The sequence below is a fragment of the Panthera onca genome, chromosome A2, assembly GCF_046562875.1.
Source record: "Panthera onca isolate mPanOnc1 chromosome A2, mPanOnc1 haplotype 2, whole genome shotgun sequence".
Lineage (NCBI taxonomy): Eukaryota > Metazoa > Chordata > Mammalia > Carnivora > Felidae > Panthera > Panthera onca.
Genome location: NC_138340.1, coordinates 7,876,567 through 7,894,081, shown reverse-complemented (window position 1 = coordinate 7,894,081; position 17,515 = coordinate 7,876,567). Strand labels below are relative to the sequence as shown.

General features: G+C 56.7%; 1 protein-coding gene across 3 annotated transcripts in view; it reads right to left on the bottom strand.

The window, feature by feature from the left end:
- Positions 1–16,479, bottom strand: part of PDE4A (phosphodiesterase 4A) — a 39,624-nt gene extending 23,145 nt beyond the window's left edge. The window contains exons 1-2 of one of the 3 annotated variants that reach the window (XM_078443411.2): positions 16,379–16,479; positions 15,537–15,736 (exon numbers count right to left, since the gene is read on the bottom strand). In XM_078443411.2, the coding sequence (XP_078299537.1) occupies positions 15,537–15,736; positions 16,379–16,426 (248 nt within the window). In that variant the 5' untranslated portion in view covers positions 16,427–16,479. Of the gene's footprint in view, positions 1–585; positions 1,869–12,312; positions 12,903–15,536; positions 15,737–16,378 lie in introns of those variants that run through there. The other 2 variants (XM_078443410.2, XM_078443412.2) reach the window with 2 other exon arrangements.
- Between the last annotated feature and the right edge of the window lie 1,036 nt (positions 16,480–17,515).

Sequence of the window (17,515 nt, the reverse complement as noted above, 5' to 3'; positions counted from 1 at the left end):
GGGTAACCAGAGGACCCTCTCCTGGCTCTGGAAAAGCCCCCAGAGCCAGCCCGTGCCCACCTCTGGGCTGTCAACCTCGGTTTCCGAGTTAAACGGACACTGGGAAGCCAGACCGGATGTGTCTCCGGGCTCCTGGCCTCGCATCCCACCCCGAGTCTGGCCAGGAAGAGAAAGTGCATTTGCCCTCTGTGCCCGGTGCACCCGGTAACATCACTGAGCCTCCTGGCAAGGCAACCCCCAGACAGCAGCGCTGGCCCCATTTCACAGGCCTTTACACTGAGGCTAGCAGAATCGAACACGTGTCCCCAGATCGCGGTTGGATGGCAGGTTGGCCTCACTCGTCCAAAGCCTGACTGCAGACTGAGGTCTGCCAAGGTAGCGGGAGGAACTTCACGTTTATTGAGTGCCTACTGCATGCCCTATCAGATGTCTCCACGGCAACCCTGGAGGGCAGGGATGATTTTTATCGCTGTCCTGGGACGGACGAGGGGAAGTTAGGCTGCGGAGGGCCCGCTAGGAACCCCAGACCTGGCCTGCCGGGTGGCCAAGGGAGATTCGAACCCACCGCCGCTGGCGCGCACTTACCCAGCCCACGCCTGGCGGCCAAAGTCCTGATGGCTGCGGAGAAGCCGAAGACGCCGGCGGAAAGTTGGGGACGGGATGGCAAAGAAGACGGGCGAGGAGGGCGGCGAACGCGGGCGGCGGGGTGCGCGCGGGGCCGGGGGCTCAGGCAGGAACGCCTCGTCCTCGGCCGCCGCCACCGCCGGGAAGGCCGCCAGCTGCAGCTCGGGGATGCGGCCCAGGCCTTGCGGCCGCGCCATAACCACAGGGGGCGCGGGGCAGCCCCGCCTCAGCGGGCGCTGGGGAGCAGCGCCGCCCGCCTGCCCCGGGCAGCCCACGCAGGCCGGCCGCCCAGCCCTGGGGCCCACGGGCCCCACCCCGCCGGGCGGCCTCGGCCCTTCCGGCTTCGCTCTGGGGCCGCCCCTGGGGCGGGGCGGGCCTGGGGCGCCCACGCGGCTGCCGAGGGACACCCCTCAGACCGCAGGGCCCTCCCCGCAGTCCCCTTAAGGTGCTTACAGTCGCCGGAAGCGCCTCTACAAACATCGGGGGTGCCCCCCCGCAAATCCCTGGAGTGTTCTCACAAACCGCTGTGGCCCTCACTAACCTCAGGGGCATCCCCAAGGTCTTTCAGATGTCCCCAAAATTCCAGAGAATGTCCCAACCATCCCTGAGTTGTCCTCACACAATCCAGAGGTACCCCCAAATCCCTGAGTTCCCCCCAAAAGCCAGAGATGCGCTGAGAGGCCCCATACACCCTGGGACAATCCCATAGCTTCCCAAATGTCCCTTACTGATGTCCTCATTGTTACTGATATATCCCCACAAACTCCAGGGGCACCCTAAGAATCTCAGAACACACCCACAAATGAAACTCCTTCAGATCCCAGGACCATCACCAGGTTTCCTCAGAAGTCTCCAAAATCTCTTAGAGCACCCCCACCATCCCGGAGTCATGCAGAGGCCCCCAGAGTACCCCTAGAATTTCCCACAGCCACCGAGCATTCCACAGTCTGCATGAGGCCCCCCCCCCCAAATTCTGGGATCACTCACAGACCCTAAGATGGCTTCCACAGTCTCTCGGATGTCCCCCTCAATCCCTGAGTGGCTCGGCAGCATCCCGGAGATGCCCCCACAAGTTCAGAGATACAAAATAACCTCAGGGGTGTCTTCAGACTCAAAGAGTGCTCCCATGTAACCATGTAGCTGCCATCAAAATCCATAGACCCCAGGGCCACAACTAGATTCCTCCATAGTTCCTAAGACAGTCCTATATCCCTAGGCTACCTCCCCAAACCAAGATAAACCCACAATCCTTGGGGACACCTCCAGAATGCCCCCCACAGCTTCTGAGACACAGAAGCTGAGTGAGTTCACAAGCCCCTAGAGGCTCCTAAGACCTGCCCCCGGCCCCGTCCTCCCACCCCTTAGGATCTCTGAGGCCCCTTAGAACTGGGGCCCTCCACAGCTCACGAGGTGCCCCAAGAAGCTGACCTCCCCTCGGCAGAGCAGTACAAACAGATAGGAACTTTCTGGAGTCCCTTCAGTGGCTCTGCCTACTCTGTTGGGCACATGTTCACCCCTTTCACAAATGAGGAAATGGAGACTGAAGTGAAGATTCTTGAACAAAGTTAGCCAGCTGGTTATAATTCCAGAGACTACCCCAACCTGTCTGCGGCCCTTTGGGGTTAGGGAAGTGGGAAAGAAAAACAACGAATCTCTATTTTAGGGCCATGCCCTTATGAATACCTTTCTCTCTCTACCTTTTGGCTCTGTTGTCATGGGCCCCAGAACTGGCTGACCTAGGCTTGAGTCTGGCCTCTGGCACTTAGTCATTTGACTTTGGGCCAGCCACTTCATTTCACTGAGCCTCAGTTTTCCCAACTGTAAAATGGGCATAATAATACTATGCATCTCATGGATGGACAATTAAAAAAAAAAAACAAAGCCTCAGAAAAGTGTTTGGACATAGTAAACACTCACTGAATGTCAGCTATGATTATCTGACAAAACATTTACAGAGAGCTTATAATGCACAAGCCACCGTACTAGCAAGATGATACAAGGGTGCCTGGGTGGCTCAGTTGGTTGGGCGTCCAACTTTGGGTCAGGTCACGATCTCTTGATTTGTGGGTTCGAGCCCCGTGTTGGGCTCTGTGCTGACAGCTCAGAGCCTGGAGCCTGCTTCGGATTCTGTGTCTCCCTCTCTCTCCGCCCCTCCCCTGTTCACGCTCTCTCACATTCGCAAAATAATAAGCCTTAAAAAAAAATAAATTCTTATTTTAAAAAAGAGGATACGGGGGCGCCTGGGTGGCTCAGTCGGTTGAGCATCCGGCTTTGCCTCAGGTCATGATCTCTCAGTTCGTGAGTTCGAGCCCCGCCTTGCGTTGTGCTGACAGCTCAGAGCCTGGATCCAGCTTCCGAGTCTGTGTCTCCTTCTCTCTCTGCCCCTCCCCTGCTCACATTCTGTCTCTCTCCAAAATAAATAAACATTAAAAATTTAAAAAAAAAGAGGATACAGATGATGATGATGATGATGATGATGATAGCAGCTAATCTTCAGAATGCCTCCTGGGCATTTAGTACCTCTAGTTATGATCTTATTTAATCCTCATTAAATACCTGCAAAGTGATATATTGTTGTCCCTATTTTACAGATGGGAAAACTGAGTCTTGGCGAGAAACAACCTGCTCGAGGTCACACAACCAATGAGCGTCTGAGCCAGGCTCGAGACCAGTGTTTGCCACCTTTATTTCATTATTGCCCCCTCCCCCCAAGGAATAGCCTGCTTAGACAGTCCCAACTCCCAAACTGCCTTCTCTATGAAATATTAAAGCCACCGATACACAGGCATAACTCGGAGATATTGTGGGTTCGGTTCCAGACCATTGCAATAAAGCGAACGTCACAATAAAGCAAGCCAAATGAATTTTGTGGTTTCCCAGTGCGTGTAAAAGTTATGTTTATACTACACTGTAGTCTACTAAGTGTGTGTTACGTCTAAAAAGAAATGTACGTACCTTAATTTACAAATACTTTGTTGCTAAAAAAACGCTAACCATTATCCAAGCTTTCAGTGAGTCCATCCTTTGGCTGGTGCAGGGTCTTGCCTTGATGTTGATGGCTGCTGACAGATCAGGATGGTTGTGGTAATTTCTTAAAATAAGGAAACAATGAAGCTTGCCACATTGATCGACTCTTCTTTTTAGGAGTCAGTTCTCCGGATCATGTGATGCTGTTCAGTACCACTTTACCCACTGTAGAATGACTTTCTTTTTTTTTAAGTTGATTTATTTATTTTGAGAGAGAGAGAGAGAGAGAGAGAGAATCCCAAACAGGCTCTGCAGTGTCAGCATGGAGCCCGATGCAGGGCTCAAACTCACGAAACGTAAGATCATGACCTGAGCCAAAATCAAGACCTGGTCACTTAACCGACTGAGCCACCCAGGAGCCCCTAGAACTTTTTTCTTTTTTTTTTTTTTTTTTTTTTTTTTTAATTTTTTTTCAACGTTTTTTATTTATTTTTGGGACAGAGAGAGACAGAGCATGAACGGGGGAGGGGCAGAGAGAGAGGGAGACACAGAATCGGAAACAGGCTCCAGGCTCCGAGCCATCAGCCCAGAGCCTGACGCGGGGCTCGAACTCACGGACCGTGAGATCGTGACCTGGCTGAAGTCGGACGCTTAACCGACTGCGCCACCCAGGCGCCCCGAACTTTTTTCAAAATGGAAGTCAATCCTCTCAAACCCTGCTGCTGTTTTATCAACAAACTTCACGTAATATTCTAAAACCTGGTCATTGCAACAATCTTCACAGCATCTTCCCTAGGAGTAGATGCCATCTCAAGAAACCACATTCTTTGCTCATCCAATAAGAAGCGACTCCTCTTCCGTTCAAGTTTGATCATGAGATTGCAGTGAGGCAATCCTATCCTCAGGCTCCATTTCTGATTCCCACCACACCTGCAGTGACTTCCTCCACTGAAGTCTTTTCTTCTTAAAAAACATTTTTTTTTAATGTTTATTTATTCTTGAGAGACAGAGACAAAGCACGACCAGGGGAAGGGCAGAGAAAGACACAGAATCTGAAGCAGGCTCCAGGCTCCGAGCCATCAGCACAGAGCCTGACGCGGGGCTCGAACCCACGGACCGCGAGATCATGACCTGAGCTGAAGGCGGACGCTTAACCGACTGACCACCCAGGCGCTCCCCCCACTGAAGTCTGGAACCCCTCACAGTCATCCACAAGGGTTGGAATCAGCTTCTTTCAGGCTCCTGCACCTGTTGGTATTCTGACCTCTTCCCATGAACCAGAATGTTCATAATGGCATCTAGAATGGCAAAGCCTTTCCAGAAGGCTTTCAATTTATTTTGCCCAGATCTATCAGAGGAGTCACTTTCTGTGGCATCCAGAGCTCTACAAAATGGATTTCTTAAATAGGAAGACTTGAAAGTCAAAATTACTCCTCAATCTGTGGGCTGCAGAATGGATGTTGCCTGAGCCGGCATGAAAACAACATTGATCTCATTGTACGTCTCCATCAGAGCTCATGGCTGGCCAGGTGCATGGTCAATGAGCAGTAATATTTTGAAAGGAAACTTTTTTTTTTTTTTTTTTGAGCAGTAGGTCTCAACAGTGGGTTTAAATTATTCAGTAAAACCACGTTGTAAATAGATGTGCTGTCATCTGGGCTCTGTTGTTCCATTTACAGAGCACAGACAGAGAATCATTGGAATCATTCTTAAGGGCCCTAGGATTTTCAGAATGGTAAATGAGCACCGGTTTTCACTTAAAGTCACCAGCTCCATTTGCCTTTAACAAGAGAGCCCTTTGAAACTTTGAAGCCAGGCACTGACTTCTCCTCTCTAGCTATGAAAGTCCTACATGGTATCTTCCGATAGAAGGCTGCTTTGTCTACACTGAAAATGTGTTGTGGGGGCGCCTGGGTGGCTCAGTCGGTTAAGCATTTGACTTCGGCTCAGGTCATGATCTTCCCAATCAGAGTTCGAGCCCCGCGTCAGACCCTGTGCTGATAGCTCAGAGCCTGGAGCCTGTCTTTCTCTCTCTCTCTCTCTCTTTCTCTGCCCCTCCCTGGCGTGCGCTGTCTCTCCCTCAAAAACCAATAAATATTTTTAAAAATATATTGAAAAAAAAAAAAGAGAAAATGTGTTCTTTGGCGTAGCCACCATTGATCAGCTTAGCTAGATCTTTCTGGATGGCTTTCTGCAGCTTCTACATCGGTACTTGCGGCCTCACCTCCGTCTTTGATGTTGTGGAGACAGCTTATGTCCTTAAACTTCATGAACCAGCCTCTGCTAGCTTCAAACGCGCCTTCTGCCGCTTTCTCACCTCTTTCAGCCTCCACAGAACGGAAGAGAGTGAGGGCCTTGCTCTGGATGAGGCTTTGGCTTAAGGGGAATGTTGTGGCTAGTTTGATCTTCTGTCTTGACCCCTAAAACTTGCTCCCAAGTCAGCAATAATGTTGTTTTTCTTTCTTATCATTCCTGTGCTCGCTGGAGTGGCACCTTTAACTTCCTCCAAGAACTTGTCGTTTGCATTCACAATGAAGCTCGCTGTCTGGTACAAGGGGCCTAGCTTTCAGCCTACGTCAGCTTGCAACACTCCTTCCTCACGAAGCTTCATCAGTTCTGGCTTTTGATTTGAAGTGAGAGATACGTGTGACTGTTTCACTTGAACACTGAAAGGCCATCAGGGTGACTAATTTTGGCCTAATTTCAAAATTGCTATGTCTTAGGGAATAGGGAGGCCCAAGGAAAGGGAGACACTGGGCAACAGCTGGTCAGGGGAGTGGTCAGATCCCACACTGACTTTCATCGAGGAAGTCTGCGGTCTCTTATAGGTGCGGTTCGTGGCGCCCCCAAGTGGTTACTCTAGTAACAGCAGATGGATCACAGAGGAAGAGAATAAATTTAATAATAATGATGAAAAAGTTTGGAAACATTGCAAGAACTACCGAAATGGGACACACAGAAACGAGATACTGCATGTAAAAAATGCAGTACCTCTGGGGAGCTTGGGTGGCTCAGTCGGTTACGTGTTTGACTCTTGATTTCAGCTCAGGTCATGATCTCACAGTTCCTGAGTTCGAGTCCCACATCAGGCTCTGCACTGTCAGTGCAGAGCCTGCTTGGGATTCTCTCTCCCTCTCTCTCTGCCCCCTCCTCCAACCTCTCTCTCTCTCTCTCTCTCTCTCTCTCTCTCAAAATGAATAACCTGGGGTACCTGGGTGGATCAGTCAGGCAAGCATCTGACTTTGGCTCAGGTCAGTTCATGAGTTCGAGCCCTGCATGGGATTGTCACTCTCACTACCTCTCTCTCTCCACCCCTCTCCCACTTGCATGCATGTTCTCTCTCTCTCTCTCAAAATAAATAAACTTTAATAAATAAACTTTAAAAAGTGCAGTAATAGGGGAGCCTGAGTGGCTCAGTCGGTTAAGCATCCGACTTCGGCTCGGGTCATGATCTCACAGTCCGTGGGTTCGAGCCCCGCATCGGGCTCTGTGCTGACAGCTCAGAGCCTGGAGCCTACTTTGGATTCTGTGTCTCCCTCTCTCTGCCCCTTCCCTGCTCATGCTCTGTCTCTCTCTGTCTCAAAATAAATAAAAAACATTAAAAAAATAACAAAAAGTGTGGTAACAAAGCAAGGTATGCCTGTACTGTGTATCTGTTTATGTCCTATGTGTATATTTGGGCTTTATACATAAATGTAAGATTTTTTTTCCCACATACCCACCCAAGAACCAACTTTCACCCCCTTGGAGGTAATATCACCTCGTTAGGAATGCAGGGTGTCCCAGTCTTGGCACTATTGACATTGGGCACCAGATAATGCCCTGTAGCACCTCTCTCCAGTCATTAAACTAAAATGTCTCCAGCCATTTTCCACATGTCCGCTGGAGGCCAGAATTGCCCTCAGGTGAAAACTCCTGCTCTAAACCCACTAAGACCCTTGTTCTGGCCACTGGGACCTCTTGGTCCAGGCACAAACAGAAAGGAAGAGCATTCTTAGGCACCTGCCCTCAGGTTTCCCTGCACTGTTTTGCTGATTCCTCAGGCCAGACTTTGGAAATAGCGTTCTGAACAGGCCCATTTCAGAGATGGGGAGCCTGAAGCACGGGAAAGGGAAGTGACTCGGCCAGGGTCACCTGTTGTCTGACTCCAGAGACTGGGATTTTAGTCACTAGGCTACACAGGCCCTTCACGGTTCAGTCTGTTTCCAGCTCAGTGAGCTTTGTCCCTTCCTAGCAAGTCAGAGATAAACTGAACCCTAAAGCCAACCTTGACCATAGCCTGCGAAGCCCTATGTGAGCTGCCCTGGCACCTCCTTGCCTCATTTCCTTCCACTCACCCTTTGCTCACTCTGCCCAGCCACACCTGCCTCTCTACTTTTCCTAGAACATAACAGACATGCTCCTACCCCAGGACCTTTGAACTGCCTGTTCCCTCTGCTTGTCACCTTCTTCCCTCAGGCTCACCGAGCCTCCTCTGCCACTCCATTTAGGTCTCCGCTCAAATGTGACCTCTTCAGCCAGGCCTTCCCTGACCCCAGGATCCCTCTTCTCTTCATGTCCCACATGGCATCATCTGGAACTATTATAGGCCTTTATTTGTTATTTCTTCCTCACCCACTAGCCTGAGAACTCCAGGACAGCAGGGACAGGGTCTATTTCATTCTCTGCTACTGCCTGAAGATGTGCAGTCAGTGTCTGTGGAATGGATGGCCACATGAGGAAAATGAGGCTCAGACAGGTGAAATCCTGTCCTCGGGTCACACAGCAAGTCAAGGGCAAAGACTGGATTTGAGCTCTTACTCAGGAGTGAAGACAGTGGGCTCAGTGCCCCGCAAAACTCTGTCCTCACCTGGTCAGTTCGCAGTTCCCCCAGGCCCAAAGCCCTACCTGCTACTCAGAGCCCGCAGTCATTCTGTGGCTGGTGAAAGAGGGGGTGCCCTTGCAGCCAGGGCCCAGGATTGTAGTTAGAGGATGCCCCCCTTTTTCCCTGCGGATGTTGGGAGCCGGTTCTCAAAAGCCCCAGCTCCTGGCTGCCCAGCCCCAACGGCGGCCATCTCGGCCTTACCACAGCCCTGGGGACCAGCAGATCTTATCCACAAAGGCTTAGTAAGGAAAAAACTGAGGCGCAGGGAGGCATGATCATGGGCCCCCGTCCCACAGCGAGTCCGTGGGCAGGGCTACAATCTGATTCTTACCCACCAAGCTGGAGTCCAGGAGTCCTGGGTCTTTTAACCCCAAGTCTGCCCTTCCTCACTGTGTGACCTTGGCCAAGTCACTTCTCTCAGTTTCCTCGGCAGGAATAGAGCGCCAAAGACACCGGGAGTTAACACGCAGGTTGGAGGCCCCGGCCTGGGCCAGCCCGTAGGTGAGCCCGGAGGAGGAGACTCCGCAGCCTCAACTTCTCCGCCAAATTCCTCTGCATCCGCCAGGCGGCCGTCTCCACCGCGCTCGGCGGGATGGGGATTGCCGCCTGGTCCCGCCCGGGGAGGGCGAGGACCTCACCCGAAGCCTGCGGTCGGTCGACCGGCCTGGCGCCCACTCTCTGGGGCGCTCGATAAGCATGATATAATAACCTGGGGCACCCGGTAGTGGCGGCGGCGGCGACTTTGTTCTGCGCGGGGACTGGAGTCCCACAGGCAGGTCCGGACTCGGAACGCACACTCAGCCTGTGCCTTTCTCATCATCCAGCAGAGGGCGCGCGGAGGGAGGGGCGCGAGGAGGGACCCGCTCCCAGGCCACCGCCAGGGATAAGGGAGAGCCAGAGATGAGGGCAGGCGAGGACCCAAGTGGAGACAGAGGCCACGGGCTAGAGGGTGACCCCAGTCCAGCTGCTTCAACCTCTCCCAGGGGCGCTGCAGCGCCCTCCCTCGGCGGGGAGAGTTTGGGGGTACAGAAGGGCACGGGGTTGGGGCTAGGGGGTCGGTTTGTTGGCCCCGCCCCCAATTCAGGCAAGTTCCCCCCCCCCCTCCGCCCCCACCATCAACAGAGTCTTTCTCTTCCTCCAGCTCCATCTGCCTCTTGACAGATCGTGGTGGTGCCGTGACTCAGCCCCGCAGGGCGCCAGGAGCACAGGCTCATGCAACCCAGGTCTGGAGGGGGGTTGTGGATGCCATCTCCGATGGGGGGCAGTGCCCTCTCTCTGAGGGTTCCTGTGACTCGAGTCCGGAGGGCTGTCTGGATCCCGTTTTTGGTGGCTGCATGAACTGCAACGTGGGTAGCACTGGAACGCCCTGTGTGCACTCAGGGAACCCCCTTTCTGGAGACACAGGCCGGCAGAAAGCCAATTCTAAGGAGCCAGGTTCCCACTGGCGGCCTCTTAGTTTCCCCTTCCTCCTTCCGCCCAGGGGTGGGGGGAGGCCACTGGCACCAAGGCCACAACCACTGCAGGCTACACAGGCCCACAGAGAAACAGAAACCTGTACTCGAGGTTCCTGTTTTTCCTTCCCACCCTGAAGGGGCAAGGTCTACCCAAGCCCCACCTCCTCCCCTGAGTGCAGGTCCCTGAGCGACTATCTACGGAGCACTCACTGTGTGCAGTCCTTTACACACATCCCCATTCGCACAGAACTCTCAAACACCCCCCTCCCACAGAGCAGTGCCAAAGCCCTACTTAACAGACAGGGAAACTGAGGCTCAGAGAGGGCAAGACACTTGTGCCAGGACCCCAGGCATCAGACAGATGGGTGTTGGGATCTCGGCTTTGCCATTTCCTGGTTGTGTGAGCCTGGGCAAGAAGGAGAAGGGACTTTGCCCCTCCGGGCCTCCGTGTGTCCAGCAGGAATACCTGATGAGGCACTGGAGAAGAAGAGACGTGTAGAAAAGTCCCCAGCATGGAGCCCAAGAGTGAGCCATTACAAGATAGATGCCACTAAGATAATGATGATTATTACCACTCAGCTACTGTCCCCAGAGAGTCAGCAGCCCAGAGACTAGGGTAGGGGGAGTCTCTGGGGTCTTAAAAAGGAGTAGGGCCCCCTGCACTCTGCTCCTTCATTCGTCTCTCAGGACAGTGACCTGAGCCAGTTTGGCACACAGCCCTTGGTCTTGGCATTTCCTGTTGATTCCAGTTTTGTTTTCTTTCAGCTTCTCTCTGGTTCCCTTTGGGAAATAGCAGGCTGTGTGTGCTGGGCCCATGACACTCGCTTCCTGCTGGGGGCGGGGGTGCTGGGTCTGGGTATGTCTCCAATGGGGATGGGGGGTGGTTTGGGGGGGTGTAGGGCCTGCTGGAAGTCCCCGGAGAGAGCGAGAATTGCAGGGTCACAGCCCAGAGGGGCCTCCCTCGGGAACTCCGGCAATAAGAGGCCGGGATTTGACCGTCTTAATGACGTCCCAAGCAGAGGGGCACCCATGGGGGTCAGACAAAGCATACAGTCGAAGCCTTCGGTCATACATGTCACCAAAGCACACAGTCAGACCCCGAGCACCACTAGAGCAGGCACAGTAACTGAGAACACCAGGTGGTAGAGGGAGCACACTCCGGAAGTCAGAGGACTCCTGGACACAGGGGACAGAGGCAGCTGAGAGCATGTCACTGTCTCAGTCAATGTCTCTGGGAGCACAGACAGTCCTGTTGACACAGTCACAATGTCCCGGAATGTACACATCACAGTGCCACCATCGCTGCATCCCCGGAGCGCATACACAATCACTGCCTCAAGAGCACACACGGTCATTGTCACAATCGCTGTCCCAGAAGCACACAGTCACACGATCCTGGTCCTGGGAGCTCACGCAGTCATACTGTCACAGTTACCGTGACTCTTAAGTACACAAGTCACACTGTCACAATTACTGTCCTGGAAGCACACCGTCACTGTGTCACCATCACTGTCTCAGAAGCACACACAGTTCCACTGCCATAATCACTGTCCCCAGAGCCCACATAATCCTATGTTACAGTCACAGGGCCCCAGAAGCCCGGGCAGAGCATGGAGCGAAGGCAGACCCAGCTAGTCATACCCCACCAGCTGGAGCCACCCCAGGTCAGTGAGGATACCATTGGAGTCAGCCCAACACCTCCCTCACTAACACTGTCCCCTCTGGGAGGCAGAGACTCCCTTACCCTGTGCCGGGATTGTGCACCCCAGGGCAGCTACTGAACCTAACACTCCTGTCCTGAGAGGAAGCTCCAACCCGCACACAGGCCCCCAACACAGTGCTCCCCCCAAAACCCCCTCTGGATTTCTGACCCCAGCTGCTTCAGGGCGAGTCCCCCGAATGTCCCCCGCACAGTCCTCCACTCCCCAGGATGGCCAGCGCCCCTCAGCCTGGAGGAAACACTGGGATCCTAGGAAGCGGCCCCTTACGGTGCCCTCGAGATCATCCACAAGCGTAGTGAATCTAGCTGCCAGTTCAGTGCCCCCAGGAAAGTCCCTTCAAGTACCCAGCTTAGCCATGTTCTGCACCGTCACCAACTAAGGGTGCAGACTCCAAAGCTGCAGCCCTGAACCGAGGCGTCGTTACTACCACATGCAGCATGGCGCCCCCCAAGTCGACCCCAGGATCAGCTTCAGTAGGAAGGGTGTTCGGGTACAGGACACCACCAGGGTCGGGTCCCGGACGCCCCCACAGTGGAACTCCCCCCCCCCCCCCCAACACACACACCCCCGCTAGTCACTCAGACTCCACCCGCAGCACAGCGCCCCCTGCGGTCGGCGGGGCGAGTGGCGTCTTCTCTGCGCGCCTATCCGCTCCACGCGCGTCCGCCGCCCGGAGTCTTACCGCTTGCAGCTGCCTCCGCTCGCGCCGCCGCTGCCGGTGCCGGTACCGTGGAAGGACGAGGGCCAGGACATGCGAGAAGTGCGCAGGCCGGGCCGGTCGCCGGTGTCCACGGCGTCGGCGCGCTCTATGGGCCGGTGTGGCGGCCGCTCGGGCTCTGCGCGCTCCGCGCTGTCAGAGTAGCCGCGCTGCTGGATACGGATAGGGGTCCGCGGCTGCCGCCACAGGTGCTGTGGGGGCGGCTTCAGGGTGGCCTGGCCCTCCCGGGGCCCGGGCAGAGACAGAGACAGGCTCCTCTCCGAAGGGGCGGCCGGGGGCTCCATGGCGCCGGCCCCTTCCTGTGCCCCGGGGGGCCCCGGCCTCTCCGAGCTTTACCCTGCTCAGCGGCGCGCTAGCCGACGCGCCCGGGGCCCCGCGGGTGCGCCCGGCCTCGCTGGGGCCATGGCGCCCCGGGGACAGACCCGGGGGCGCTACGGGCCGATCGCCCCCGGGCCGGGCGCCGCGGCTTTCGGTCGGCGGCCGGCGCTCTGCTCCGCGCCCGGCAGCGCTCTCCGCGCTCGGTACCCCGCTCCGCGCCAGCCCCGGCTCCCCCGCCCCGTCCCGCCCCTCCCCGCCCCCCGCCCGCCGCTCTGTCAGCGCCGCCCCCCTCCTCCTCCACCGTCCGGGCCTGTGGGGGGCAGCCACCCGAGGAGGGGGGCCCTCCCCGCCCACGCAGAGCCCCGCTCCCGGAGGGGAGGGGGCGCCGGAACTCGGCTCTCTCCTAAACGCCCGGCCTAGCCGCGGCGTGCACGGGAAAGAAGGAGTTAAACGGTTAATCCGATCAGGAAGGAGACACCCGACTGGTTGCCGGTGTGTCAGTCAGTCCGTCCATCATGGCGGGGGCGGAGCCCTATGCTGGCGTGTCCTCGCCGCTACCCCTGGTCCGGGGGGAGCGTGTGGGGAGTGGTCCCGGTGCCACCGACGCGGTCCCTGCGGCTGGCAACGGCGATGTTCCGGGATTCTCCTGTTGGTGGGTCGGAAGATGGTAATGGTGTGTGCCCGGTGCGGGATGTGCGTGCACGTGGCCCCTTCCGAGGGTTGTCTGTGTTTTCGGTGTCGGCTGGAAGTGTGTGCGCGCACGTGGTTGGCTGCTGCGGTCTGCCTGTTTCTCTGGATTTCGCTGTGTGTGTATCTGTGTGTCTGTGGGTGCAGGAGGTGTGCGCACGTGTGCCGCTTGTTTGGCGGGTGTGCGCCTCTATGGGGTCTGTTCTGGTGGCCTGGGGCTGTGCATGTGTACCCACGCGTTTGGGTGTGTATTGTTGGTCTGTGCTTGCGGAGTTGTGCAGGCAATTCAGCCTCCGTGGTTTGACTGTGGTATGAGGTAGTCTATACGTGTTGGTGTGTGTGTGTGTGTGTGTGTGTGTGTGTGTGTGTGTGTGTGTGTGTGGTCGGCCTGAGGGCAGCTTTGGGGTGTTTCTGGGGTGTGTCCCTTTGGTTCCCGTGTGGCTCCAGGAGGACACCGCAGCTGCCCGCCCACCGCTCTGTGTATCGCCGCCTCTTGTAAAGCGCTTCTGCAGGAGGTAAACTGAGGCAGGTCTCCGGCAGCCGCGGGATGCATCCCCATGCCCTTTTCAGGCGAGTAAACAGCCGCGCCTCCTCTCCGCGGCCCCCGCCGGCAGAGCCCCCCTTCCGGCACCTAAATCGGGAGTCGCCGTGACTCACGCTCCCGCCTCCCCCAGCGCCGCGCCGAGCGAGCAAGCAGAGAGCGAGCGGGATCTGAGCGCCACCCTCCCCCCATCTCTGCCGCCCTGGCCGCGACGGAGCCCTGGTGGTGGCCGGGCTTTGGGAGCGCATTCGCCCGCGTGCCCCCACCTCCTGTGGCCGACACTCTCTCGGATGCTAAACGGTTCTGGTGCGCGTCCCCGGAACCAGGTCCCCCACCCCCGCGATCCCCCCCTCGTGGACTCCCCCGGGCAGGCCGTGCCGTCTGCCACCGCCCTCCTCCCCCCGCCCCCCCCCCCCCGCACTGTTCTTAAAGGAAAAAAAAAAAAAAAAAAAAAAAAAGAGCCCGTCTCCAACCCCCACAGCCGCTTTTCTCCCCTCCCGAGGGGGCTCCAGGCGTGGGCGAACGCAGAACAAGAACCCGCCCCGCATTAGCAGCCGCGGGGTATCCCAGAAGCTAGAACTGTGTCTCCCACTTCTCTCAGGGACCCTCCCCCCGCAGTATACACTCAGAATGGCTTCTAGGTGATTGGCAAGGGCTGTCAGTCCTCCCCAGATCATTTAAGGGTCCTGGGCTGGGCCAAATGCTTTGAGCAGGGGAGTGGAGACTGTAGCGTTGGCCCGGGGCTCTGGGTGGGTATCAGGGATGGGGGTTGGGGACGGGCTTGGGCCCCAGTCCGGGATTGGGAGGGCGGTTTGCAGAAAAGGAGCACGAGGCAGTGGGCCAAGGCTGGTGTTTGGAGCTCTGGTCTGAGTCTGGGATGGATCAGATTGGACCTGAACCTGGTAGAGAGTAGAAGGTTTATTTGGGGGGAGGGGAAGGAGGGGGGAATGACAGTCATTTCCCTCCCCCAACTGGAAATGAAGCATTTTTACCATGACCCAACCAGAGTAGACCTCCAATTGAGTAGATAAGGGGACAGGAAGAGGCTGGAGAGAATGGTGGCCCGAGAAGGGCAGTAGGGGCAGGGGCCTGGCCACTTTCAAACTCATCCTCAGCCAAGATGTGGGCTACAGTGCCCTCGGAGGACCCCAGATGAAAAAGAGCAAGAAACTATGTGAAGCTGGGGCTCATATACACCTCTCACATCTACCCAAGAGAAAGAAAAATGCCAGTCCAGCCCTCCTCCAGGGTCTCACCAGCCACTTTAAGACCTGGAAGAAAGTGCATCCTCCCAGGATAGGAAATAGGGGTGCACAGCTGACTGGTGGGAGACCCACCCCCTAGCCTCTCCCAGCTCTCTCATTGCGGGGGCATCTTTGGGGACTCGAGGGCTGAAACCCTTTCCACAGTCCTGCCTCTATGCTGACTCAGCCAGCTGCAAAACAGAAGGGATTCCTAGAGGCCGCAAGGGGAGCCTTTGGGGAAGGGATGTCACAGCCTGGTGTACTGGGATCCAGGAGAAGATCCAGCTGGTTTTGTGAAAAGCCAGGGGCCTGAAGCATGGAAAGGGCTGGCGCCTGGACCTAGCCCAGCTTGCCCTAAATCTCCACCCCTCCTCCCAGCCTGGTCCCCTCCTGCCTACCTGTCGGCTTTGGTGATGGAAATCCTTGGAGGGACCAGCAATGGCAGCGTGGTGGGCCTTGGTGGCAGAGGGATCCCAACATCCAAGGGCTCAGTCTCAGCCCAGCCCAGGCCAGGACCTGTGGAAAGGCGACGGCGAGGGCGTCGAAGGTCGGCCCCCAGCATGTTGGCACAGGTGGGCTCGGGAGTCTCCCACAGCCTCTGGGGAAGGACAAGGGCAGAATAAGGGCGCAGCCAGGCTGCTCTGAGCCCCTCCCTCCAGTAACACCCTTCTCTAGACACCTGAGAGAGTGGCTGATGGGGATATAGGCTCCTCGTGTCCCCCTCACGGCTTAGCCACTCGCTGATCCCTCCCTTATATCTAAGGGGTGCCCCTTCTCAGCCATAATTCTTGTAGAGCTCCCTTTCGATGTTCCGGTCCTGGGGCTCTGGGTCTTTATGCCTGTACGCGCTGTGCTTCACTGTGAAAACTCTCTAGCACATCCCCACACTCCACGTCTACGAAAGCCCCTCCTGGCCTCACAATCTGTGGCCCCTCCTCCCTTCGCATCACAGACATTTAAGACCTTACCCCCAGCACCCCTCCTCCACCGTACAGCCCTCTCCCCACTTGAGAAGCCCCTTGGAAGCTCCTGCTTTCTGTCCCTGGGCTGAGAGCCTCTTGATCCAGGCAGCAGGAAAATAACGGGATCAAGGGTGTAAACTGAGGCACAAGGCGATGACGCTCCTCAGACTTGAGGGTATGGAAAAACACTTAGTGAACAACCCATTGGTCACAAGAGGGCGCCCGTCCCCCGCCGCGGCCCAAGTCCCGCCCCTCAGCCCGGGCCCCGCCCCTCGCACCTCGTCCCGGGTCCCAGCCACGGACAGGACACTGCGACTCCTCTTCATCCCGCCAACCTAGCGCGCCGTTGGGGCTGCGGGGGTCATGTTGGGGCGGGCCAGCACCTCCTGAAGGACCAAGCCGAAGACATCCGCCATTAGTGCCCTGGGGCTCCCCCTGCCGACCGAGCCTGAATCCTACCCCCCTTTCTAGTTTTCTCTCCCGAGGCGTGACGTCATCGGGTAGCTGACGCACTGGCCGTCGGTGACGTCGCTCGCCCGTTGCCAGAGCGACAGCTGACGCACGGCTGGGGTGTGGACGGCGTCAATGCCCCGGTTGGCCACTGGGGGGCCGGGAGCCTCGAGACCGGGTCGCCCCAGCCCCCACCCGTCCTCCCGCGGGGGCTTTCCCCGGCCTGGGGATCCCGCAGAGAAGACCGGGAGCTCCCAGAGGCGGCCGCGTGTGGCGCGTGGTCCGAGCCGGGGGCCGGAGGAAGCGTCTCCTCCGAGCTGTTGGGATTTTATGCCTAAACCCGAAATAGCTCCGATGTGCGGGGGCCGGGCACAGCGAGACGGCGGCTTGGGCACAGATGGGGGACGCGCAAGCAGAGGCGCGCAGAGACAGACAGGGACGCGTGGAAATAGAAACAGACAGACAGGGACACAGACGCCGCTCCCGATGATGAATGCGCTCTCCTGCCGGCGATCCTGGTCTAAAAGCCTGGATGGAGGGGGAGGCTGGTTCACTCCACCTTCGCACCCAGGTGCCGTGAATTCCTGCTCTGTGGCCATGGGTCAATGACTTCAACTCCCTGAGCCTCAGTTTCTCCTCTGTGAAATGGAATGATAAGCCCTACAAGGTCCGTGTGAGAATGAAATGAAATCAGACCGTGTTGAATTCCCACAGGACAGTGTCTGGCGCTCAGTAAATGCTTAGTACTGCCAACATCTGAGCCTGCGAGAGCCTGTTAGAACCCATGTCAGATCATGTCCCTCCTCTGGTCGGAGCCCTCCGTGGCTTTCACCTCACTCAGAGGAAAAGTCCTCAAGAGGAAGCCCACACAGTTCTGCAGGATGTGCCCAAGCACCTCCCTGTCCTCGCCTCTTACCATTCCCTCTCAGCTCCTGCTCTAGCCACGCTGGTTTCTTGGCTGTTTC